Here is a 25,506-nt window from a genome sequence, read left to right as displayed (position 1 = left end):
TTCTTTAATTTTGAGACAAGGTCTCACTAGATTGCTTACAGCCTCGATTGAGGCCGGCTTCCAATCTGCAATCTTCCTGCCTCAGCTGCTGGAATTACAGGCATGGGTTGGGTCCCTTTCTGATTGGTCAGAGTGACGCTGGGCCCTGGGTAAAATATTTTGACTATGACCGCACATACCTGTTGCAGCAAGACACTGGGAAAGGAGACATCTGAATCTTTTCTTTCTTTTTCTTTTTTTGGGGGCTACTGGGGTTTGAACTCAGGGGCATTCGACCACTGAACGACACCCCCAGCCCTATTTTGTATTTTATTTAGAGACAGAGTCTCACTGAGTTGCTAAGCCCAACTTAGCACCTCGCCAACGCTGAGGCTGGCTTTGAACTCACAATTCTCTTGTCTCAGCCTCCAGAGCTGCTGGGACTACAGGCATGCACTACTGCGCCCAGACATCTGAATCTTTAAATTATTTCAAGTCAGGATTTTTTAGCTGCTGGGTCTCCCCAAAGGGCTAGAAACTGGGGAGCTGAGCCCCCTGGAACATCAAGGAGTTGAGAGAATAGGAGGTCAGGTTTGCGAGCCTTGCAGGGCTCAAGTGCAGAAGCCCAAAAAAGGCAAGTATATATCTGCACTCTTCCAGTTCTTCCGATTATACTCCAAACTGGTTTAAAGGAAAAGCAACAGGAATTGATTAATTCCTATAACTGAAAAGACTAGAGTTTGGCTTTCAGGTTCAGCTGGACCCAGGTGTTCCAGTCCTAATCTGAGACTCAGCTTCTGCTCATACTCTGTCTCTGCTTTCGTCCATGTTAGCGTCCTTCTCAGATGTGGTCTCCCTGCCTGGTGTCAAATGGCTTCTAGGGGTCACTGTTATACACCCCACCAGTTTAGCAACCTTTGTGAAGCTGGGGCACCTGGTTCGATACTTCTAGCAAAGGTCCCTGACTCCGATTACTGAGGCCAGGGATCCTAGAATACCCTGATTGGCCAAGCCACAGTCAGGCTTGTCCCAACTTCAATGAAGGAGGGACAGAGTCTCTAAATAGCGTCAGGGATATTATTATCCCAAGAAGAGCCAGACAGGGATCTAGCCCCTCCGTGCATGCATGGGAAGTTGACATAAGGACTTAGACACCTGGATCCCCAACAGGGTGGGGGACTGGGACTTCCCCGAAGGGACAGCAGTGACCAGTCCCTCACCCCATCCTACCCACCTCTCCCTCCAGCTACATCTTCAGGCCCAGCTGTACTCGCCTGGGGCAGTGGGCCATCGGGTACGTGAGCTCAGATGGCAGCATCCTGCAGACCATCCCTTCCAATAGACCCCTGTTCCAGGTGCTCCTGGAAGGACAAAAAGGTGGCATGTGAGTGCGCGACCTGGAAGGATTGGGGTGGGTAGAATCCTGGAGGACGCACACTGGCCCAATCACCAACCTGCAATGCTGCGGTTCCCCAGCAGGTGGCAGTCAAGGGTCTCGAGGAAGGGGCACCTCTGCTGTCCACCCAGGCTGCAGGCGGGCCAGCAGGCGGCCGCCCTGGGTGCCACACCTTGAACTTGGACTCTAGAGCTTTGCTTCTAGATCCCATGTCCTGCCCTAGGATCTAGACTGGTAGGGCGGAAACAGAGCTGGGAAGCTGCCAGGGCGTGGCTGCCCCTTTTCCTGCAGGGAAGCTGCTCTGGGTGAGGAGGGAGGGGGCAGGTGGACTCCGGAGTTCCGCCGCTGACCAGGGTTTTCCTGGTTTGGCGCTGCTGTGGAGGGAACCAGGGCGTCAGGCAAATGGTGAGCAGGTGCCCCCACCGGCCTCCGCCCGCTGGGGCTTGCTTATCAGTCACACTGTGTGATCGGGGACAGGAGATGGGTGACATTTAGGAAGGAGGCTGCCTTCTCCTGGTTTGTTTGGGTGCTGGGGGTTGAACCCAGAAGCGCCCCACCTCTGAGCTCTATCCCCAGTCCTTTTGTTTATTTTGATTTGAAATGTTATTTCTTTTCCCCTGAACCCAGGGCCTCACACCTGGTAAGCAAGTGCTCTAACCACTGAGCCACAGCCACAGCCCATTTTTTTGTTTCTGTTTTTTTAATTTTGAAACAGGGTCTCACTAAATTGCTTCAGGCCTTGCTAAATTGCTGAGGCTGTCCTCCATCTTGCAATCCTCCTGCCTCAGCCTTCTGAGTTGCTGGGATTACAGGCGTGGACCACCGCGTCCAGCAGACATGCTGTTGACTCTCATTATTCACATTAGTTATATTCTATAAAATTGTTCAGTGTCTGAATTTTCAAATTCTGAGCCACTGCTCCTAGGGGACATACAGGGCCTGTAGGTCCCAACCTTTTCTGTTTTATTATTTATTTTATTTTATTTACTTTTTTATTGGATGCTTGGGTTTTCTTTGTTGTTGTTTTGAGGGATTCTTATTCTTGCTTGTTTTGCAGTTCTTTTTGTTTGTTTGTTTGTTTTTAATGTGCTGTGGCATGTGTCTGTAATCCCAGGGACTCTGAGGCTGAGGCAGGAGGATCCCATGTTCGAGGCCAGCCTCAGCAATTTAGGGAGGCCCTGAACAACTCAGGGAGACCTTGTCTCAAAATTAAAAACATAAAAAGGGCTGGGGATGTAGCTCTGTGGTTTAAGTGCCCCTGAGTTCAACCCCTGGTACCAAAAATGAAACAAAAAATGTATTGGGCCAGGCACCGAGGCACACGCCTAGAGCCCCAGTAACTCAGGAGGCTGAGGCAGGAGAATCACAAGTTCAAGGCCAGCCTGGGCAATTTAGCAAGATTTTGTCTCAAAATAAGAATGAAAAAAGGGCTGGGGATGAGGCTCGGTGGCACAGCGATTGCCTGGCAGGGGTGAGTCCCTGGTTGCAGCCCCAGCACCTTCAGAAAAACAAGTATTGGGCCACATTTGGCCAATCAATCACTGCATAATAACCCTTATGTGTTTTTGTTAAAGTCAACTTAAGACACACTGTTGACTCATTCGCAGGGAACCCCTGGCCTCCGGTAGCCCTGCAGCTCAGGCGGGAACAGAGTTGCCGAGCACATTCTCTGGCTAAGGCCCGCCCCAGCCCCCTCTCCCTTAGGCAAATAGATGGCACTTTAGTTCCACTCTTGGGGCCCTTTAAATCAGCAAATCAACAAAAAGCATGAAAATGGGAGGAATGTGGCACTGAACAGACTGTGACAAAGACACTGGGTTACAGTCCAGGAGCCAAGCCCTGGCAGGCACAGCTGCTTGTCCCGCCCCAGCCGACCAGGAGCACCAGACGGCTCAGAGCCATCGCCACTCTGCGCATGTCCGTCAACGGCCACAAGAGTATTGATTGAGGGTTTCACATCGATGTTAGAGACAGGCAAATCCGCAATCCGCAAATAACGACCTCTTGTATAGACACGCTCATGGACCTGTTTTTAGTTGTCAATGGACTTTATTTATTTATACTCAGTGCTGAGAATCGAACCCAGTGCCTCGCACATGAGAGGCAAGCGCTCTACCACTGAGCCACCGCCCCAGCCCCCACATGTACGTTTATTACCTCCCTACTTGACAGCTCAGGAAACAGGCACAGAGAGGCAGAGACATTTGTCCAGGTCGCACAGCTACAGAGTACTGAGCTGGGGTTTGAAGTCAGGCAGCCAGGCTCAGAGCAGCCCTGGCTCACAGAACCCACCGAATCCTGAGTCATCTGCCGGCTCCAGGTCAGAGTTCTTGGAGAAGAGGATCCCAGGGTTAAGAACAAATGAGAGGCGGGGGCTGTGGCTCAGTGCAGAGCACTTGCCTGGTATGTGTGAGGTACTGGGTTCCATCCTTGGCACCACATAAAAATAAACACACAAAGACATGCTGTCCAACTACACAAACAAACAAACAGATGAGAGGGGCCAGGGGCACACTGTCATCCCAGTGGCGTGGCTGAGAGCCTGAGGCAGGAGGATCTTGAGCTCAGAGCCAGCCTCAGCAACTTAGGCCCTAAGCAACTCAGCGAGACCCTGTCTCTAAATTAAATATAAAAAGGGCTGGGGACCTGGCTCAGTGGGTAAGTGCCCTGGGCTCACCCCCGCCCCCCGCATTAAAAAAAAAAAATAGTTTGGGGTTGGGGCTCAGTGAAGGAGCTGCCCAGCACCCGGTGTGTGTCGCCTGCTCCCAACATTTTGCAGATGAGAAAACCAAGGCCTGAGAGAGGGGAGGGACACCAAGCTGTGTGTCCCAGCATGGTGGCCTTCCGGGTCTGAAGTCACCCTAGCTGCCCCCTCCTATGGGCCTTGTCTTAGTCTCTGCCATCCACCTTTGCCCCTGGTCGGATCCTGTCCATTGTACAGATGGGAAAACTGAGGCCAGGGAGGTAGCATTGCCCAGCCTAGGAAGGGCCACAGTAGGGTCCAGTCAGCAGTCCTGTGACTCTGCGGCTGGCCTGAGACTGCAGTAATGACCAGATGGGACCCCAGAGGGTCCTGAGAGCCGGCCAGTCCAGCTCTGGGTCTTGCTGTGTGAGCCTCGGGGCACTGTGTAAGGTGAGAAGCGGTGCTGATGGCCCCCGAGGCCATCTCGTAGTCCTCAGATTGGAAGATCCTAGGATTTGGTCGCCCCAACTCTAAAATCTGTCATGGCCGGGCCTGGAGGCGGCAGGGGGTCCCAGGGGCCTAGGCCTGTGGATTCACTCAGCCTCTGGGCTGTGACCCTGCTCCTAGAGCCAAGGGACACAGCCCTGCCCTGGGGATCCAAGGGACACACCTGCTCTGGAAATCCCAGGATAAAGAAGGGAGATATCCCCAGGCTGTGGGAGCGGGTCCTGGTCAGTGTGGGGTGGGCCCTGGGAACCCCCTCAGGGTCCCCCTCTCCCCTTCCCCAGCTACCTCTACCCCGATGGGAAGAAGCACAACCCAGACCTGACAGAGCTCTGCCGCGCAGAACCCCACCAGCGCATCCATGTGTCGGAGGTGAGGGCCCCGGTCCCCTCACTGCCCCTGCCATCCCCACCCGGCCTTGGCTCGGACACCTTGGCCTTGGGTCGGAGTGCTGGCCTCATGGCTCTGTGACCTTGGGTAAATTACTTGGCCTCTCTGAGGCTCAGTCCATCCTGTGGAAACTACAGCTCCTCCTGCCTCCTTCCCGGGGGTTCTCATGGGGATTAAACAAGGAACTAAGATCTGGTTAGGTCACCAGAACAGCTAAGGCACTTGAGTGCCTACCAGTGACGGCCCTGCGCCAGTGCTTCGTCTTTGGAGCCATTCCAGGGGGAAGAGAAACCAAGAATTAAAAAAGAAAAACAAATCTAGTGTGAGTATATCCCATGCAATATCTGGGATAAACTTACGCTCGAATTCTGTTCACTGCTCACCTGGACTTCACATTTCCCGGGGCGTCCTACGTGCTTCTGACAACCCCGGGGTAGATAACCCCAGAGAGGAGGCATCGGAAGCCCTGCACACCCGCGACCTGGAACTTGGGGGAGGCTTCAGGGTGGACACAGGGGTGGGGACTTCCTTCCTGTCCTCCCAGGGTCTCGCCCACCTGTTCTGTCCTCCCTGTCGCCTCACCTGTCAGGAGCAGCTGCAGCTGTACTGGGCCATGAACTCCACCTTCGAGCTCTGCAAGATCTGCGCCGAGAGGGACAAGGACGTGAGGATCGAGCCGTGCGGCCACCTGCTCTGCAGCCACTGCCTGGCTGCGTGGCAGGTGGGGCTGACCCTCTCCTGCCGGCTCGCCCGGTCTCCCCTCTACAGGAAAAGCCCCGACAGCATTTCCCATGCGCCTCGTTTTCAGATGGGGAAACTGAGGCCGGGGACAGAGCCCTGCCCGGGCTCCCTCGGGGGCCAGTGTCTGCAGCTGGTCTGTGTCACCTCGGCCTGCACGCGACCCGCGACCCGGCTCTCCTTCTCGGACCAGTTATCAGTGAAAAGGGCTGGGCAGTCCAGAGCCAGTAGCTCTGCCTCTCTGGGCCTTAGCCTGGGAGCACAGGGCTGTTGACAGGGACCCCCACAGGCCAGAGTAGCGGCCCGACCCACAATGCCCCTGGCAAAGGCCCGGCCTGAGGCTGCTGCCCAGGTCCCGCTGGCCCCTGGGCCAGCATGGGCGCTCCTTGGCTCCCAGGCTCTTCCCTGCCTCCCACCCCTCCCGGCTCCCGCCCCCTCCCTCCCTGTCCCTGGCTCTCCTCCTATCGCCGGGTTGGAGGTAGAGGTCCTCCCAGTCCCCAAGGACGAGGGACGTGGTGCAGAACAGGGAGACGCTGACCTGTCCTCCGCCCCGCCAGCACGCAGAGAGTCAGACCTGCCCCTTCTGCCGACGGGAGATCAAGGGCCGAGAGGCTGTGAGCATCTATCAGTTCCAAGGGAGGGCCACCATTGAGAACCCAGAGGACAGCAGTGACCAGGAGGACGGGGAGTTGGAGCAGGTAAGCAGGATGGGCAGGGCCAGAAACAGGGCCCCGGGGCCTGATGGATGTTAGGCTGGGCCTGGACCCTGGGGCTAAGAGAGGAGGCTGGGCCTGGACCCTGGGTCTGAGGGAGGGGGCTGGGCCTGGACCTTGGGTGCTAGAGGCCTGGGTGTTTGCTTCCCCCAGGGCCTGGGGCTGTGGCTTTCTCATGCTGTCCCCTAAGGGTTGGGACTCTGTCTTGCTTTCTGTTATATCTGGAGTCTAGAGCTGTGCCCAGTCCTGCCTCCAGGCAGAAGCGTCTGTGGGCGTGAAGAAAATGGCCGCTCACAACCCCTCTCCCGCCGTCTCCTCTAGGTGGCCCCCTCTGCTCCCCCACTGCCCCCTCGGCTAGATCTGTCCTCAGGGAGACCCAGAAGTGAAGGCCAGTTGAAGGTGGTGAGTGTTGCTGTTCTGGGCTGGGGTGGGGGCGTGGGCAGGGTGGTCTCTCGCTCAGCCCCAGGGTCCTGTGGTGGTGGTGCTGAGGGCTCTGAGGCTCAGGCTTGGTGCTCCTCCTCAGAACCCGTGGTGAGTCCCTGCTGTGGTCTGGCATCTGCCACCTCCGTGGCCTCTCCTCTGCCTTCCTCTTGACTCATCCCTCTCACTGGTTTCTTGCTCTCCTTCCGTGTCCAGGACATGTCCTACCTCAGGGCCTTTGCACCAGCTGTCCCCTTGGCCTAGCTTGCCTTTCCCCAGGCTCAGTTTCCCACTTCTTCTCCGGGAGGCCTTCCCTGACCCTCCAACCCCACCCTGTGATGCTCTCTTGGTGATTTTCCCCACCTGGCAGGGTGGGAGGTGTCGTTTCCTAAGCCAAACCCCTTTTTAGGTCTAGATTTTGTCTTATTCTCTCTTGTCCTTTTTTCTTTTTTAATTTTTTAGTTGTAGATGGACACACAATGTCTTTATTTATTTTTATGTGGTGCTGAGGATCGAACCCAGTGCCTCACACATGCCAGGCAGATGCTTTACCACTGAGCTACAGCCCCAGCCCCTTATTCTCTCCTCTATCTCCAGAGTCTAGAACAGTGCCTGACACTGATACTTGACAGGTGCTCAATAAATAGGGGTTGAATAAACAGAGCCCAGTCTTCCCAACAGCCCTATAAAGCTGAAAATGTTTCTCTCCTCATTTTCTACAAGAAAAACACTCAGAGAGGTGGCTGAGATGGCCTGAAGCCACACAGCCTGAAAAAGGATAAGCCAGCATTGGGGTCTTTAAGCACCCCCCAAAACCATCTGCTTTTTTTTTTCCATGCCGGGGATGGAACCCAGGGCCTTGAGCTTCCAGGGAAATGCTCTGCCCACCGAGCCCCAGCCCAGCCCCCATGGGCTGATTTTTTAAGGGCGTCGGGCCTTGCTGTCTCCCCCACTCCCACCCCTGGAGTTTCAGAGGCCCTGGCCTGGCGGGGAGGGGCGGTGCGAGGGAGCAGGCCCCGCCTGGATCAATACTGCGCCGACCTCCAACCAACGGCAGGAAGTCCGGGAACATTAGCGACCACAGCAAACAAGGAGCCGGCAGGAAGGGGGCGGCGGGCCTGGGGGTGCGGCGGGGAGGCTAAAAACAGACCTGGACCTGCAGCCAACAGCAAATGGAAACATTAGGAGGCACTCAGCGGCTCCCTGGGGACAGCCAGGGGACACTGCCAGCCAGGAACAGGGCTGAGGGGCACCTCCGGTCGGATGGGCATGCGTTCACCTGCCAGTGCCCTCCCTCCTGGCAAACCCCTTCCTCTTCCTCCTCCCCAGGCCTTCCTGGTTCAAATTCCAGGCAACAGCTGCTGCCTGCCCCCCCCCCCTCTCTCTCTGGTACTGGAGACTGAACCCCGGGGCACTTAACCACTGAGTCACATCCCCAGTACCCCCTTACCCCCCTTGTTTTTAATTTTGAGACTGGGCCTCCTTGCTAAGTTGCTGAGGCTGACCTCAAACTTACAATCCTCCCGCCTCAGCCTCCCAAGTGGCTGGAATTATGGGCGTGCACCACCGTGCCCACCCAGCTATGCCTGCTCTTTCATTTTTCAAAGCACAGCAAAAGACAAAGCCCTGGGCTCGCTACTTCTCAGCAAGGTGACTGTCATCATGACAACCGTTAATGTGTGACTTTTGCTATGGGCTTGGCACAGGGCCTCCCACCTGCCAGGCAAGCCCTCTACCCCTGAGCTACACCCCAGCCCTGGCACTGTTTTTGAACCTATTCAGTTGTCACCACAGGTCAGGAGCAGGCACACACCTGTGATCCCAGTGACCCTGGAGGCCAAGGTGGGAGGATGGCAAGTTCAAGGTCAGCCTCAGGAACTCAGCCAGACCCTGGCTCTAAATAAAAAATAGAAAGAGCTGGGGATGTGGCTCAGTGGGAAAGTGCCCCTGACTTCAATCTCTAGTACAACAAATTAATAAATAGATAAAGTCACGACAGCCCTGTTATGATTACAGAAGGGGACAGTGAGGCTCAGGAGCTGAATGTCACACAGCCCACGGGTGATGGAGTCAGAATGAGGACCCAGGTCTCTGGCTCTACCTGCCAGGACTCATGTTCCACCCCTCTGTGGGCCTGGACCCTCTGGTCTGTACAGTGGGCGGGATGGTCGTCTCTGCCACGGAGTCCACCATGGGCTCTGGATGCGGTGGGCTGTGTCTGTGGCCTGTCACTGCGGTCATGATCTGCACATGGGGCTCTGTCATCAGGCACCTCCCTGCACACCTCTGTTCTCCGTCTTAGAAACCCACCTCTAGGGGATGACCCCGTCACTGAGCAAGACCCTGGCACACCACGGGTCACTGAACCCTCAGGCTTGTGAAGCCGGAGAGATCTGGCGACCAGAACCCAAATCAGATCCCCCGTCACTTCTCAGCACCCTCTGCCAGCTCCCCAGGCCTCCGGGACTCCAGGGAAGCCCTCTGCTCCCTCCATAGGGCCTGCAGATCCAGCCCCTGCTCCCGTGAGCCCCTCGCTGACCTTCCAAGGAGCCCGCAGACCCCCACTTCCCTGCCGCCTTTTTGTGCTCAGGCTTCGGCCCAGTCAGTCCCGGCTCCTGGAGGCCTCCCTGGTCGCCCTCCTGTCTTGGTCACCCCGCCCTCCCCTGCCCCCCCCACGCACTCAGAAAGACCTGGAACACAGGATACTTCCTGGTTTGTGAGCTGATTGCTCACGTCCAGCCTCTGGCTCAGCAGACCTTGGTTCCTCCGGCACGGGAAGTTTTTATTTATTTTTTTCTGTCTTATCCACATTTCTGAACTCAGCTGCTCAGGGAATGTTTGTGGGATACATGGACAAGGGGATGGAGGCATGAACAGACGGACGGACAGACAAGACAGAACGTTTTCCCACTCAAGGCAGAAGCATGAGGGGAAAAGACGGCATGGATTAGGGATAAGACTCTGTCACAGGGCCCCTCGCCCACCACGGTGTCACCCTGTGAATTGGCACTGCCAGTCCCTAGGCCGCCCCTCACCTGGGACATTTCTGAATCTCTTCCCCTGCAGGCCCCTCTGCCTCTGCCCAGGCTCAGGCCTCCCCTTCCCTTGCCGAGAATCAGGAATGTGGCCTCAGCCCCTTGGGATGTCACCTCCTGCCCCCAGACCACCGAGGGGGCCACAGAGTAAGTGGAAAGACAGCTGGCCCGAGACTCGGGGGTGAAGAAGGGGGGGGGGAGACACACCCCGGACTCAGGAAGCTCACGGCCCCCAACTCCCTCCCCTGCAGAAATTTCTAAAGGGAAGCTCCTGCCCCCAGCCGCCCCTGTGGGACCCGCGGTCACACCCCACGCTGGAGGCCAGGTGAGCCCCAGACTCTCCAGGCTCCCTCCCCAGCTAGCCCCATGCCCTCCGCCGGCTCTGCCCAGGGGAGTGATCTCACGCCCGCGTCTCTCTACATCACAGGGTGCCCAGATGAGCTGCAGAAGGAGCCGCAGGGGTGGATGGGGCTTGTGAGGCAGAAATAAACTGTCAAGCCTGGTGGGTCCTCCCGTGTGTAAGGAGCAGGGCAGCGGCCACCAGGGGGCAGCTTGGCACTGGGAAAGGGCGTTCCCGGGGCCTGATGCCCTCCTGGTCCACTCCAGAGGCTGGGCCCTGGCCCCATCTACCCTCAGAGCTTCACAGGGAATGGGGTCCCCAGCCTCTTCCGCCAGTTCCAGGAGTCCTGCCTCCCAAGCTGTCGGCAAACCAGACCCCTGCCTCCTCTGTCACCGCAAAATCACCCCGGACTCATCCCAGAACTGCGGCCCTGGTCAAAAAGAGCCCGTGATTCCTTGGGAGCTAGTTGGGCTCCCAGGCTCGCCACGATCTGCTCTTATCGCTCGTTCTCCATTCCCCGTGGGTCCTTCTGCCAGGCGATGTGGCACCGGGAAAGCATCTCCCATCTCCTCACTAATCCCAAGGGACCCAGCTCCCTCCCGTCAGGCTAACCCAGCCCCCACCCTGAGGGCAGGCCCTGTGCCAGGCCCTGGGCTGAGCAGCGGCCACTGCCCCCCCTGCAGCTCAGAGTCCAGTGGGGGAGAGAGACCTGGAGCCCAGGGTGGGCACGGCTGGGGTGGGGGACCCCAGGGCTGCAGGAGCGCACAGGGACGCCTGACCCAGCCTGGAAAAGCCAGGAAGGCTTCCAGGAGGAGACTCTGAGCCCAGACGACCATGGCAAGGGGCTTGAAATGTATCACAGACTGAGTTCCAAGCAACAGAAGCCGCCTCTTGGGACAGAAAGGGAACCTATTGAGAGGATTCTGGGTCACTCACAGAAACCGGGAGTAAACAGGAGAGCCAGGATTGGAAAAGGAGCAAGAAGACTGGCAGCCAGCCAGCACCGGCCACCAGCCACAGTCACCCCACAGAACCAGTCTGATGAGGACACGCTGGTGCCCGATGAGCACCGGACACTGCAGTCACCCCACTGCCCGAGCCGCCCTAGAAGCAGGACGGGCTGCCCCATTCATTAGCTGCGCTCATCACAAATCCTCTCCAACTTAATGGCGCAGGATGGCAACGGTTGCCTTAGTGCTGAGGGTGCTGGGCGGATCCAGGGTGGGGCTCGGCTGAGTGGTTCCACCCTGGGAGTGGATGCCATCAAATGGAGCCGTCCATGGTTCCAGGCTGCCCTGCGCAGAGTGGTTGGAGGCTGGCCAGGGTCTCTGAAGTCTCCACACTTCCAAGAGTGGGCTCTGGACCTGCTGGCGTGGGCCCCCCCAGCACAGCTGCTCCAGGGAGTGCTTGGTGGGTTTCCTGTGAGGAAGGCCGGCCTCCACCTCCATCCCTCTGCACCCAGGATTCAACCAACTGTGCATCCAACACAGACGTGACTTTTGGTACTGGGGATTGAACCCAGAGGCATTTTACCACTGAGCCACATTCCCAGTCTTTTTTCATTTTGAGACAGGGTCTCATTAAGTTGCTCAGAGCATCGCTAAACTGCTGAGCCTGGCTTTGAACTTGCAATCCTCCTGCCTCCGCCTCCCAAGCCTCTGGGATGACAGATGTGCACCACCACACCTGGCAAGTCTGACCTCTTGATGGGAGGTCCAGCTCTGTAGGTGACTGTCGCCAGCTGGCCAGGCTGGCGAGATGAGCTGTATTCAAAGGAGCTGACTATATCAGTAATTAAGAAAACGGCGAAGAAACCATGCAGCACAGGAACATGAGTTTCTAAGGTCAAGGGCGGGACTGTTCAGTGACCCCAAGGGTCAGCTCCTCGCTGGGCAGTGCTAGAAAGAGAGCATGTACCGGATTCTTTTTATTTTAGAGGGGGGACACACACAGCCTTCCAGATCTGCAAGGATTCAACCAAACTTGGATCTAAAATATTCAGGGAAAAAATTGCATCTATAGGGAGGTTGGATGGAATGTTCTTCACCAAATAAGGCAGAGAATGGGGTTTGGAAGGTGGAGTCTTGCTTTGTGATGTCTTGTGGTCAGCAGATTGATTGACATCTTGGCAAGTCACACCCATTTCAGGTGCTGTGGGGGATCACAGGCAGAGGGAGAGGAAAGGCACATTTGCGTCACGAGCCCAATCAGTGTGCAAGGCCACATCAGTCCCCTCATACTGCTCAAATGCGCAGAGCTCACACACGCAGCCCATGGATGGCTCGAGACAGGTGACCATGCAAAAATGACAAATTGGGTGCAGCCATCTTTAGGCAGTAGCTCTTCTTTAAACTCTCGCTGTATAAGTAACTCTTTTTGCTCAACCAAAAAAAAAAAATGCATTCATATGACACCAAATATCAACAGTTCCATTTTCCAGATCCAAGTCTGGAACCATGGGGGAAGAACCATTCCCCTCCACACACCATGACGAGCATCTTCTGCAAGCTGTGGACTCCTCTGAAAGCTAATTAGGCTACACCATATATAAAACAAATGAGAAAAAGATAAGACTTGTCTATGAGAAGAGTCAGCCTTCCAGATCTGCAAGGATCCAACCAAACTTGGATCTAAAATATTCAGGAAAAAAATACATCTATATGGAACACGTGCAGACTTTTTGTCATTATTTTCTAAACTATAGAGTATATTGATTATATCACACTTACATTGTATTAGGCATTACAAGGCATTGAGAGATGATTTAGAGTATACGGGGGTGTGTGCATAGGTTATATGCAAATACAGTGCCATTATATGTAAGGGACTTGAGCATCCTGGGGAGGGGTCTCCCGGAAACAATCTCCCATGGATAGCCAAGGACTGCTGTATACAGTCACGTGGCACATCACCTAAGTATCTCTCAGTCGACAATGGACCACAACTGCAACAGTGGTCCCATAAGATCACATGGCCCAGTGACGTCATAGCCGTCTTGGGCTGTGCGAGGCCACTGTGATGTTCAGCCGGTGGCAAAATTGCCTGACAACGCCTTTCTCGGAACATACCCCGGTTGTTAAGTGACGCACGCCTGTGTCTATACACATGAGCTCGCGAGGACGGAATTGGAAAATGATTTAATTCAGTGCACAATGTTTATTCATCCCATGCCAAGCACTGTCCTAGGCACTGCGGCGAAGCAGAGCAGTCCCTTTGCTCTTGGAGTTTAGAGTCTGTGCCAAGCAATAAAGAAATAAACATACTGGATCTGGCAGCAATAAACGTTATGGAGGAAAAAGCGTGGTAAGAGAAGGGAGATCAGGAGGGGCCGCGAGATGGGATGGCCACGCAGAACCTTAACGATGATGACTGGGGGGGGGGTCACAGGAGATTGGAAGCCAGGCGGAAGCTGCTCAGGCCAGGACTGGCCCAGCAGAGGGGAGAGCAGATGCTGGGGCTGAAGCTGGTGTGTCGGAGGAACGGCATGGCAGCAGGGGCCCATGTGGGTGGTAGGTGGGATCAGGGAGGTGCCAGGGTCTTGTAAGCCACAGATAGAACGTTAGTTTTTACTGTGAGACAGAAGCCAAGGTTGACACAAGCAGATTTTTAACAAGATCCCTGTGGCTGTCTAGTGAGACTAAATTGTAGATGACAGGCAGTTGACGTTAACAATAGCAGTTCCTGCAAGTCTGTGCGCAGCCAAAGCTGGGGTGTCTGACTTCTCTCTTTCTTACACATCTGGCCTCACCCGGCACCTTAACAGGCTGGGTTCTTTTTTTTTCTTTTAAAGAGAGAGAGAGAGAGAGAGAGAGAGAGAGAGAGAATTTTTTAATATTTATTTTTTAGTTTTCGGCGGACACAACATCCTTGTTTGTATGTGGTGCTGAGGATCAAACCCGGGCCGCACGCATGCCAGGCGAGCGCTACCTCTTGAGCCACATCCCCAGCCCAGGCTGGGTTCTTGAAGGTGGAGAGCAGGTGGCTGACGAGGGCACCTACCCAAGTCCTGCCCAGGTAAGCAGGCCCACAAGCCAGGGACAGAAGAGCCATGGAGTTGCTGTCTGGGGTCCCAGGGTGTAAGCTTGTCCTAGGGAGCCCTTGGGGCTGTCTTGGAAGGTGACTGTGTCCATGTAGTGTGTCCTGCGATGACCAGTCTGGGTGGAATTTGCATGTAAGCCTGTGGACCTCTGAGTTTGCACCTTGCAAACCTTCCCTGAGTACCTGCTTTGGGTCTGGGTGGGGGACACAACGGTAACCCAGAGAGCCCCGACCCTCACAGGGTTCATGGTCCAGTGGGGGAGACAGACCCAATGCAGACAGGTGTATGTGTTCCTAAGTCCCTTCATGGTTGATGGTCACTCGGCTACCTTGTCGTGGGGGGTAGAAACGCGGAATCAACACACAGACTCTGGGAGCTGGTGAGAGAACTGGCTGGAGACCCCCCTCAAGTCGTCGTCCAGTAGTTCAGTTTCTTTTTGGAATGCACACAACTGTTACAGGGTTCGAGTGGGGCGTGCCCGTCAATCATACATAAGCAAGACAATATCCATAGGCCAGTCATCTTCTGCCTAAAGTAACTGCATGGTGAGGAAACTAAATATTGCTGTCGTGGTGGAAAGCAATCTGGAAGGGTCTTTGGCCCTTACTGAGTCAGGGGTTTCATGCCCTGAAGCCCCTTTGCCCAGTAGTTTGGCAACGCTGACCACAAGTGCTGAGTATGTGGTTCCACCCCACCCTGCAGGCCCTCCTGTCAGGCCTGAGCAAACGTGGACATTTCAAGCACTTCTGAGCTGCTCCTAGATGCTAGCTTGCTAGCTGCGACTGAAAGTTATTCCAACAGACAGGGACTACCCAGAGTGCACAGGGCTGAGGTGGGGGTCCCAGGGGACTGAGGAGGATGGGGGAGCCTGAAGGAGGACTTCCTGGAGGAGCGGGTAGTGATGCTAATACCCAAAGGTCACCTTTCCCAGTGTAACAATGGCTGTCCTGTATGACTAATGGATTAAAAAAAAGTAGCTTTGACCAGTCTGGCCAATAATTCCCAGGCTGACCTGTTACTGAGCCCTCCCTCTGGTCAAATAGGCAAAGCCAGGGACCCAGGGGGGAGGTTTACAGTCTGTGTCACCTGATTGTGACATGGAGGTCCAGGGGCAGAAAGCTCCATTCTTACCAGTGAATGATCTGAGAGACCTGAGGAACCTCTTCTAACATGACCAGTGACCCCACATTCTGCCTAAGGTCCTAGACTAGCTTCTCCCAGACACCCAGTGCCACCCGCCTTCCCCTAGCCCCAACCAGCACCCTAGGGGTTTTGTTCCAGTCCGATTTGGGCGGTGAGAAGTCCTGAGGGTCTGATCTGTGACCTCCCTCAGTCAGACTTGAACGCTCCCTTGCAACCAAGGCTGGGCTCTTCGGCCCTCCCCAGGTGCCCTAGCCTCCTCCCCTCCTCCACTCACCTGCCCCGCCAGCAGGATTCTCCTCCCCTCCCCCCAAGGTGGGGAGGGAATGAAGGGGAGAGAAGAAGCAGGAAGGGGGGTGACATTCCTGGGATTCCCTGGATGGGGAGGAGAGAGGGCGGGCCTTCCAGGGCAGAGAGAGGGAGCGAGCCCCGGGCCCCTCCGTCGCATCCTTACAGAGGCCTAGGCGGAACTGAGATTGAAGACCATTCGAGATAAGAGATTGAACTGGTCAGTTCCAAGCCACTGACCGGTCACGTGAGTGGCGCCGCCACAGGGAAGGACATCACAGGGCAGACTGGGAGCAGTTGCTCTGGGACACTGGTAATGCTGGGGGCCACTAGCTAAACTGGGAGAGGCCACTGCTGGCCACTCGGTGTAAAATCCACGACGCAAGCCCAGGCTACTTGCCATAGTGGAAATGAGTCTCAAGGCCCCGGGTAGAATGAAGGGGAGCGGGTCCGCGATTGTCCGCTGAGATGCCAGTTCGGGACATCCACTGGCCAGACTGGTTGGTCAGGGTCCCCCGCCGCAGGCGCTGCTCCGCAGAAGCGGGACAGCCGGGGGGGGGGGGGGGGGGGGGGGGGGGGCTTGGGGCGAGGACGACGGAGCTCCGGCCGGTCCGCGCGGGGCGGTGGGAGGTCCACCCGGGCAGTGGGAGGTCCTGGCGCTGCGCCCAGGTTGGCGAGGGGGTGTGGCCTGGGCGGAACCGGGGCGGGGCCTCTGTGCCAGCCCCGCAGCGGCGGAGCCCCAGCCCGGCTCAGTCGCCGCCGCCGCTGCGAACATGGAGCCCCCGGACGCCCGCGCCACCGCGCGCCCGGCCCCGCGCCTGCTGTGGCTCGCGCTGCTGCTGGCGGCGCACCCAGGTACGGCTCCCGCGGAGAGCAGGGCGGCACTGGGGGCGGCCCCCGGGGACGCGGGAAGGCGAGGGGAAGGGCCCCTCGCTCGCCCCAGGAAGCAAAATCTGGGGATCCCCCGGAGGAGGGACAAGGTGGCGTGGGGGAGTGCCCCTCCTAGCGAAAGACTGGGACAGTCAGGCAGGAAAGTTGGGGAAGAGACCACCTGAGAAGTGAGACCCTTCCCAAGTCGGGGACCCTGGAATCTGGGCCGTGTCCCCTAGAATCTGAGCCCTTCGGCTCCTGTTCCCTCAGACCCAAGAGTCCAAGCGCCTGGTGGCCAAGGTGGCTTTCCCCATGACACAGAAGACCAAAACCCCAGAGCTGTCCCCTCAAAGATTCTCAAGTTTCGAGAGATATAGGCACCCCTATGAAAAGGTAGGGACCCTATGCCTAAACCAGTGATTCATACAATTTGAGGATGTCCCCAGCCTAAATTCAGAGTCCCAGTTCAATAAAGAATGGGCCTCCCTTGGAAAGGGCCAGAGTACCAGCCCTGGGCAAAGTGTTTCCGAGTGACAGATCCCCTTCCTGGGGCCCCAGATAAATCCATGCACCTGCAAGGTGGAGGGAGGGGAGAGGACCCTGAGGCTGGGGACAAGGGAACAGGCATATGAAAGAGATCGAGAAGAGAGAGAGGGCATCTCTGCCTACCCTGGCTGTCTGCTGTTCAGACCCATCCCCGGGCACCAGCCTGGCCCCTGTTCACTCCCCTGGGGGAAACTGGGGCCAGAAGTTGGGGCCTGGATTGGTACAAGCATGGTAAATAGAGGGTCCCCAGGGGTAGGCCTGGGCCAGGCTGGGCGGGGAGCGGTAGACAAGTTCTAAGAACTGAGGGCGGTGCCAGGATGCCAGCCCAGAGGGTAAGGAGAGCATGGAGTTCCCACAGGAACTGTTCTATCTGCCAGGACCTGATGGGAGTTGGGACCCAGCCTCCTACGCCTCCAGGCCCTGGGAGTCCAGGCCCCCAGCCCCTCTCCCTAGGACCTGAGTCCAGGTCCCCATCTGCCTTCTCCCTCTGGACCCCAAATCCTGGCCTGCCCCTCTCCTGTGCTGAGGTGACTCACCTTACCCTCTTCACTGCTCTATTAAAGAGACAGGGGGGCCAAGGGGCGGGTAGGGGGCTCTGGCGCCAGGCTGGGCAGGTCTCAGCCAGCCTGTCCCTCCCACATTCCTGAAACCTGCCCAGCCCTGTCCCCCCTCACCACCCCCACACACCCATCCCTGCCTCAGCCCTCAGTTCCGGCCCTCAGCAGCAGCCCACACCCCAGCCCCCCACGCATGAGAGAACAGAAGGGCCCAGGAGCTCAGAGATGGAGTCTGGGGGAGAGCAGGGAAAGGCGGGGCCAGGGGCTGAGCAGGAGACCCGGGGTGAGAGGTGCCGGTGGAGAGAGACCTCTACGCTGTGTCTGTGTCGCTGCACCGTCCCTGCCCAGGGTGCTGGAGGCAGGGGAGGAGCCAGGCCTGGCCCTGCCCTTGAGGGGCGTTTGCTCTAGTGAAGAAGCCAGGACAGATGAAGTGTAATCCCAGGGACCCTGGGGGGGGGGGCTTTAGTTCTGCAGGTGAAGGGAGACGGGGCAAGAAATGCTCATGGGGCTGGGAGACACAGACCCTGAGGGAGGAGGCTGGGCCTGGACCCTGGGTCCTGTCTGGAAGGGGCTCTGTAGGTGGCCGTGGGAGAGCTTGACTGCTGTCCTGCAGGTTCCCAGGCCAAGGTGCATGTGTCTGTGCCTCCACTGGTGGAGGTGATGCAAGGAAAGCCGGTCACCCTGGACTGTACCCCCTTGGAGAACCCTGACCATTTTGTGCTGGAATGGTTCCTTGTGAGTGTTTGGCTGGGGGTCTGGGGACCAGGCTGGGGAGCAGGAGGGACAGGGAATCAGGACACACCAGGGATGTCCTCTTCAGAATCCAGAGGGCTTTGAAAGGGCCGTCCACCTGTGTTTCCACTTTACAGATGGGAACTTGGGGCTTGGCCAGGGGAGAGGGGAAAGGCCTCTCCAAGGTCCTGGACAGGGCCGAGGATAGAGGGAGTCCTTCAGAACGCTGGCTTTCGGGAGAGGGACCACATGGGGACAGACACTGAGAAAGCCGGAGCCTGGAGAGGAGGAGAGGAATTGAGAACTGAGGGCAGCAGAGTGGAGACGGGGAGGAGAGACGGGCACAGAGATGGGGGAGAGGGACACAGAGGAAGGGAGGGGAGAGGCCAGGATGGCAGCAGGAGGACAGGGAGGGTGACAGAGTGAGATTCGGTGGCCAGAGCTGAGACATCCCCCCACACACAGACCGACCGCTCCGGCACGCGCCACCGCCTGGCCTCTGTTGAGCAGCAGGGCTCCCAGCTCCAAGGCACAGTGCATGACTTCCGGGGCCGCAGCCCCCCGTACCAGCTGGACTCCCAGGGGCGCCTGGTGCTGCCCCAGGCCCAGGTGGGCGACGAGCGGGACTATGTGTGCGTGCTGAGAGCTGGGGCTGCGGGCACCACTGAGGCCACCGCAAAGCTCCGCGTGTTCGGTGAGTGTCCCCAGGCACCCCAAGAGGGGCCAGGCAGGCGAGGATCCGGGGAAGGCCTCCTGACATGAACGTGTTCCCCACAGCAATACCAGAGACCACTGAGGTGATCCCCAACCGAGGGACACTGTCCGTGATGGAAGAGTTGGCCCAAGAGGTACCTCGGGACAACCCTGATGCCAGGGTCCTGGGGGGGGAGGGCTCTGGGCTGCTTAGTCTGAGCAGCAGGGGACAGGGCTCTGGGGAGAGGGAGCCCGGACTCCTGCATCTAATGGGGAGAGATGGAGGGAAGAGGGGACCCAGACTTCAGGGTCCTGGCCCAAAGCCCAGGGCCACGCCCATGTCTGCCTCAGATTGCCACCTGCAGCAGCCGGAATGGGAACCCAGCCCCCTGGATCACGTGGTATAGAAATGGGCAGCTCCTGGACGTGCCCATGGAGGTGAATTCTGGTGAGCAGCACAGGGACCCAGAGAGCCCCAGGTGGGAGTGGCCAGGCCAGGAGGCTGGCTGAGCGCCCCCTCCCTCATTCCTAGAGGGCTACATGACCAGCCGGACAGTCCGCGAGGCCTCGGGCCTGCAGTCCCTCACCAGCACCCTCTACCTGCGGCCCCGCAAGTTGGACCGGGAGGCCAGCTTCCACTGCGCTGCGCACTACAGCCTGCCCTTGGGTAACCAGGGCCGCCTGGACAGCAGCCCCTTCCACCTCACCCTGCACTGTGAGTCCCCATGGTCCCCCAAGCCCTGACCTGGGATCCACACCACACGGAGGCCCAACCCTCCACGCTCCCCTCTGCTCACCCCACCTCCTGCTGAAACATGAGAGGTGTTGGCTGCTGACCTCTGGCCTCTGACCTCAGATGGTAACTCAGGCCCCATCCTGACCTCTGCTGGCTCCTCAAACCCCGTGGACTGCTCCACCCTCTCACACTGAACAGGGTCCCCACATGACATCTGGCCCCAAATGTCCCACTGACATGTCACCCACATCCACCTCTGATCCTCCACCTGTACCCTCAGCTTATCAACCTCTGACCTCTGGTGCCCACTCTCAGAAGATGAACTGACCCTTGAAACAAACGATCCCTAACCTTGGGCCAAGGCTGCCGTCTCTCTCTTCGTCTGACATTGACCCTGATCATGACTCCTGTCTTCCCTGCCCTGCCCCCAGATCCCACGGAACATGTGCGGTTCTGGGTGGGCAGCCCGTCTACCACAGAGGGCTGGGTACGTGAGGGCGACTCTATCCAGCTGCTCTGCCAGGGGGACGGCAGCCCCAGCCCGGAGTACACGTTCTTCCGCCTTCAGGTGACCCACCCCACAGTCCCTTTGGATTCGTGGCCCCGATCTCTGCACTTACTAACCTGCACTAACTTTCTTTTCTTTTTCTTTCTCCCTTTTTTCTTTTACTCTTTCTTTCTTTTTTTTCTTTTTTTTTTTTTTGCGACCCTGGGGCTGGCGCCCAGGGCCTGTGCATGCTAGACAAGCGCTCTGCTGAGCCACACCCCAGACCCCAACCTGTCATTGGGACTTGAGTGCCTCTGGGCTTTGCAAAGCTCCTGAGACGGTGACCCCTGACCCCACTGGACCAGGGTGGCCCCTGAGCCCGGTTCCTCTCTCTGGCCACCCAGGACAAGCAGGAGAAAGTGCTGACCATAAACCTGGAGGGCAACTTGACCCTGGTGGGGGTGAACCGGAGCCAAAGCGGGACCTACGGCTGCAGAGTAGAAGATTACGATGCCGCTGAGGAGGTCCAGCTCACCAAGACCCTGGAGCTGCGTGTGGCCTGTGAGAGAGCGCCCCAGGGAGCGGGAGGGGGCCACGGAGAGCGGGAGGGGAGGGGGCCCTGCGTCCACAGCCCGGCATTTACTCTGCTCATCCTGACTTGTCTGAACAGTCAGGGAACCCAACCCTAACCCTCCCTGCCCTGTTCAGTGAACCCTCCACAGACCAAGTGCATACTGGTTCCATCTCCCTTCTGCTTCCTGTCTTGCTGGGGTGTCTGCTCTGTTCCCCTCCCCGGGGCCCCTGCCTGCCTCCTCCAGTGTACCTGCACCAGCTGCCGGAGAGCTCCTTCCAGAGCACACACCTGATCCCCCCACACACACTTAGCACCAGTCACGGCTCCCCAGGGCCCAGGGGAGAAAGCTCAGCTTTCAAGGCCCACCTGGCCAGCTTCGCTATCCGCTGACCCTTCTCCCCTTCAAGGCTCTCTCCCCACCCCGCCTGAGCGAGTCCCCATCCTGTCTCCCGTGGACTTCCAACCGGTCTCTTACATCTGGGTCTCTAAGACGCCTGCGCAGTTAACTTTACAAGGCAAAGCTCAGCTTTCCTTAGCATCCCTCCCTAGAGTCTGCTCTGCAGTAGGTACTGGGGACACGTCTGTGAGCCAGACCAACCAGTCTCCAGCCACCCTGGTAGGGAAGAGGGACGTTAAATGCTAAATGAGACCCTTCCACTAGCACCGGTGTTATCTATGTGTCATGACACTGATAAGATCCAAGAACTGGCCCGGAGGAGCGGGGACTCTTTTAGATGGGAAAGTTTGCCATTTGTCACCTGATAGTGACATGGGGGTCCAGGGGCAGAAAGTTCCAGGGAGTCCCTGGGGACCCACCTCTGTTAGGAGTCAGGAGCTGGAGGAAGCAAGATTGGGCAGGGGACAAGATGTGGCCCTTGTCTAAAGAAGGCCTTGGTTGGACCCACAGGAACCTGGGATGCCAGGGCGGTCCCTCACAGTTGTCCCTAGTTGGAATAAGTGGGCTGGACCTTTCCAGTGTGCTGCCCGGGGAAGGGGGCATGACCTTGGACCAGGGGCTCCCTGCAGCTGAGGCAGTTCCCAGAGAGGGCTGACAGCTGAGGGCTGGCAGCTGCTATCCTCAGCAGCTGGGAGAACAGATCCTTCAGTGCTGTGAGGAAATCTGTGTGTCCTCAACAGGGGGCCGGGAGGCCTCTGTGAGAAGGGGACACGCGAGTAAGAAACTGAAGAGTGAAAGCAGACACACAAAGATCTAGATGAGATACACTGTGGGCAGAGTGAGTGGGTGCAAAGGCCCTGAGGCAGGGCAGGACTTGGTGTCCTCGAGAAAGCCAGTAAGAGGCAGGGTGGCTGGAACTTAGCAGGCAAGAGAGGACAGTGGGGGATGGGCAACAAGGTGGGACAGGGCCAGACCAGGCAGGAACTCCTGGGCAGCATCAAGGAGTTTGGCCATAACGCCAAGGGTAGCAGGGAGCCAGATTTGAAGCAGAGGGGAGATGGAACCAGTATGCACTTGGTCTGTGGAGGGTTCACTGAATAGGGCAGGGAGGGTTAGGGTTAGGGTACCCAAGACAGGTGCACCCAAGGATTAGCGCTGGAAGGAAGCAGGAGGATTCGTGGGGGAGGGGGCAGAACAAATAGAGTCTTAAAGAAATGATGAGTGTTGGGTGAAAAGGAGGATGGAGGGCTGGGTGTCGCTCAGGGGTGGTCTGGGTGGCCAGGCGCCATGGCACATGCCTGTAATCCCAGCCACTTGGGAGGCTGAGGCAGGAGGATCACAAGTTCAAGGCCAGAGTGGACAACTCACTGAGACCTCCCCCAAAATAAAAAGGGACGGGAATGTGACTCAGTGGTAAAGTATCTTCAGTAAAAAAAAAAAAAAAAAAGGTTGGAAAGTCCCAGGAGCACCTCTCTCCCAAGGTCGTCCATTAACCTTGGGCTCAGATGTCCCCTCTGGAGGAAAGTGGCCGAGCTTGGCATATATTCCTAAGTGTGGCCCAAGGGCCTGGAACTGAATCAGGTCTTCTCTGCTGACGATTGTCCATCAGTGTCCACCCGGGCAGCCCTGGAGAGCCCTAGAGTGGGTGAGGGCTGGGGAAGGTGACATGCTGTCCCCTTCTCCAGACCTAGACCCCCTGGAGCTCAGCACCGGGGAGGAGCTCTCCGTGCTCCTCAACAGCAGCCGAACCGCAGTGAACTGCTCCGCGCCAGGCCTGCCCGCCCCCACCCTGCGCTGGACCAAGGTGGGAAGGAAAGGGGCCTCCGGCCTCCACCCGCACCCCTGGCCTCCACCCGCCCTTCCTCATGGCTCTGCCTGGCTTTCTCCTCCCCTCCCAGGACTCAGTGCCCCTGGGGGACGGCCCCACACTCTCTCTCAGCCCCGTCACCTTCGACTCTGCTGGCACCTACGTGTGCGAGGCCTCCATGTCCACCGTCCCCTTCCTCAGCCGCGTCCGGAGCTTCAAGCTGCTGGTCCAAGGTTCGGGGCGGGAGTCAGCTCGGGTGGGGAAGACCGCCAGGGGGACCGGCGGGGTGGTCTGGCCCCTGTCCCCTCTCCCCTTCCTCTCCCTTCCCACGTGTGCCTCCCACTGTCTTTTTTCTGGTCGCCACCCACCCACAGGGTCGCCCGAGCTAAGGGCAGAGGAGATGGAGCCCAAGGCAGAGGGCGGCTGGACGGAGGGGGACGAAGTCAGGCTGACCTGCTCGGCCCGGGGCCACCCGGAGCCTGAACTCACCTGGAGTCAGCTGGGTGGCCGTGTAAGGGACTGTCCTCTGCACCTGCACCTCCCTCACTAAGCCCCGCGGGAGACCCTGACCTTCACGGATCCGCTCCCGTCCCCAGACTCTGGGGGGTTGGACACCTTCACCTCTGCCCTCAGCCCTGCCCTTGGTCCCTGGGCCGGCCTGACCCCAGCCTCCACAGCCTGCAGAGCCAGTCCTCGGAGGGCAGGGCTGGGTGAGCAGCTCCCTGACCCTGAAGGTGACCAGTGCCCTGGGACGCGAGGGCGTCGCCTGTGAGGCCTCCAACCCCCACGGGAGGGTCAGCCACGTCTTCCACTTCGGCACAGGTGAGCAGCCCTGGGGGAGGGGAGCCGGGAGGGGGCCACGAGCCCCGACTGAGCCCCTCCGCCCTCCCTCTCCCTGCAGTGGCCCCCCAGACGGCCCAGGCCGGAGTGGCCGTCATGGCCGTGGCCGTCAGCGTGGGCCTCCTGCTCCTCGTGGTGGCCGCCTTCTACTGCATGAGACGTAAGGGGCGCCCTGGCTGCTGCCGGCGGAGAGAGAAAGGGTCCCCGTGAGTGTCTTAGGACCCCAGCCGTCCCTCCATGCCCAGCCCACAGCCACCAGGCCACGCCCTCTGCCCAGCCCCAAACCCTGCCCCCTCCACCCGCAGCCCAGTTCACGGCCAGCCAAGCCACACTGCCCCAGCCCGCCTCCTCCCCCAAGGCTGCCTCGCCAACTTCAGCCCACCCAGACCTGTCCCCAAGTCCCTCTCAGCACTCCCACCCCCGCTGCTGCAGCCCGTGTCCTCATCACTTCATCTGCTCCTCCCCATCCCCACCCCCACCCCAACGCCAACGTGGCCCTGACCCCATCCCAATGCCAGCTCTCCAGTCTCAGCCCGTCGCCACTCAGAACGTCCCTACGGCTCAGGAGGCTGAGGCAGGAGGATCTCAATTCAAAGCCAGCCCCAGCAGCTTAGCCTTAAGCAACTCAGCGAGACCCTGTCTCTGAATAAAATATACAAAAGGGCTGGGGACGTGCCTCAGTGGTTAAGCGCCCCTCAGGGGTCAGCCCCTGATGTCTATAAACAAAAGAACTTCCTTGGCCATCTCCTGACCCCAGCCGTTACCACCCCAGACTGTCTCCCCTCTACGCTCATCCCGACCCCTGGCCTAGGGCACCTCAGCCCCAACCCACAGCCGCTGCAGACCCCTCACAAAGGGGCCCCACCAGATCTGCCGACCCCTTGGCCATCCCTCCAGCCCCACCCCACACTCCAGCCCTCTGCCCGCCACCGTCCCTAACCCAGTACCACCCCAGCCCAGCCCAGGTCCTTCCCCCACGTGACCACTTCCCCGCGGGGCCCTTCTCCCTACAGGCCACCTGGGGAGCCAGAGCTGAGCCACTCAGGGTCCCAGCGGCCAGAGCAGAAGGGCCTTCTCGTGGGAGGTTCCTCTGGAGGAGCCAGGGGTGGCAGCGGGGGCTTTGGAGACGAGGTGAGTGAGGGCCTGGGCCCCCTGGTGACAGGGACCTGCCGGAGCACAAGCTGAGCGCCCCACTTTCTCCACAGTGCTGAGCCCAAGGACCTCCTCAGGCTGTCACTGGACAGAGCTGCGGGCATCAGAACCCTGCCCGCCCCCTCTTCCTTCTCTCGGACCCTCCCTTCCTTCCTCTGCCTCTGGGAGGGAGGGGGGCCGGGGGTGGCTGGGAGGGGGCCTTCCTCCAGGGATGGTGACTCTCCCAGGCCCCAGAATAGCTCCTGGACCCAAGCCCAGGGCCCTGCCTGGGACAAGGCACCGAGGGTCCCCGGCCGGGGCTATTTTTACCTCCTGCCTCTCTTGCTGGTTCCCCCCACCTGACGTCCTGCTGCATAGTCTGACACTGGAGCCCCTGCCCACCCTCACCCCCAGCCCACCATCTGTGGACACTGGAGTCTGGAATAAAGGCTATCTGACATGGCGACACCA

At 58.4% G+C, this 25,506-nt stretch overlaps 2 protein-coding genes across 11 annotated transcripts in view; both read left to right on the top strand.

Annotated features, from left to right (window-relative positions):
* Cblc (Cbl proto-oncogene C) overlaps window positions 1-18,373 on the top strand; it is a 22,642-nt gene extending 4,269 nt beyond the window's left edge. Inside the window, exons 5-13 of one of the 10 annotated variants that reach the window (XM_058582957.1) lie at window positions 1,226-1,363; window positions 4,847-4,934; window positions 5,542-5,673; window positions 6,248-6,388; window positions 6,725-6,805; window positions 14,045-14,212; window positions 16,806-16,928; window positions 17,459-17,608; window positions 18,252-18,373. In XM_058582957.1, the coding sequence (XP_058438940.1) occupies window positions 1,226-1,363; window positions 4,847-4,934; window positions 5,542-5,673; window positions 6,248-6,388; window positions 6,725-6,805; window positions 14,045-14,212; window positions 16,806-16,928; window positions 17,459-17,608; window positions 18,252-18,299 (1,069 nt within the window). In that variant the 3' untranslated portion in view covers window positions 18,300-18,373. Of the gene's footprint in view, window positions 1-1,225; window positions 1,364-4,846; window positions 4,935-5,541; window positions 5,674-5,760; window positions 6,389-6,724; window positions 6,806-9,889; window positions 10,006-10,109; window positions 12,274-14,044; window positions 14,213-15,833; window positions 15,886-16,805; window positions 16,929-17,458; window positions 17,609-18,251 lie in introns of those variants that run through there. The other 9 variants (XR_009227912.1, XR_009227911.1, XM_058582961.1 and 6 more) reach the window with 9 other exon arrangements.
* On the top strand, window positions 16,388-25,506 carry Bcam (basal cell adhesion molecule (Lutheran blood group)). The gene is made up of 15 exons (XM_046455763.2): window positions 16,388-16,520; window positions 18,252-18,373; window positions 18,836-19,064; window positions 19,148-19,218; window positions 19,415-19,511; window positions 19,596-19,778; window positions 20,231-20,367; window positions 20,691-20,847; window positions 22,943-23,061; window positions 23,156-23,297; window positions 23,439-23,575; window positions 23,742-23,886; window positions 23,966-24,110; window positions 24,918-25,035; window positions 25,110-25,506. The coding sequence occupies exons 1-15, from the start codon at window positions 16,439-16,441 to the stop codon at window positions 25,113-25,115; spliced, it is 1,890 nt and encodes a 629-aa protein (XP_046311719.1). The 5' UTR covers window positions 16,388-16,438; the 3' UTR covers window positions 25,116-25,506.

This window comes from Marmota monax, unplaced genomic scaffold (genome assembly GCF_021218885.2).
Source record: "Marmota monax isolate L192 unplaced genomic scaffold, Marmota_monax_Labrador192_F-V1.1 WCK01_AAM20220418_F8-fsc00149, whole genome shotgun sequence".
In the NCBI taxonomy this organism is placed as follows: Eukaryota; Metazoa; Chordata; class Mammalia; order Rodentia; family Sciuridae; genus Marmota; species Marmota monax.
This window is presented reverse-complemented; position numbering and strand designations above follow the sequence as displayed.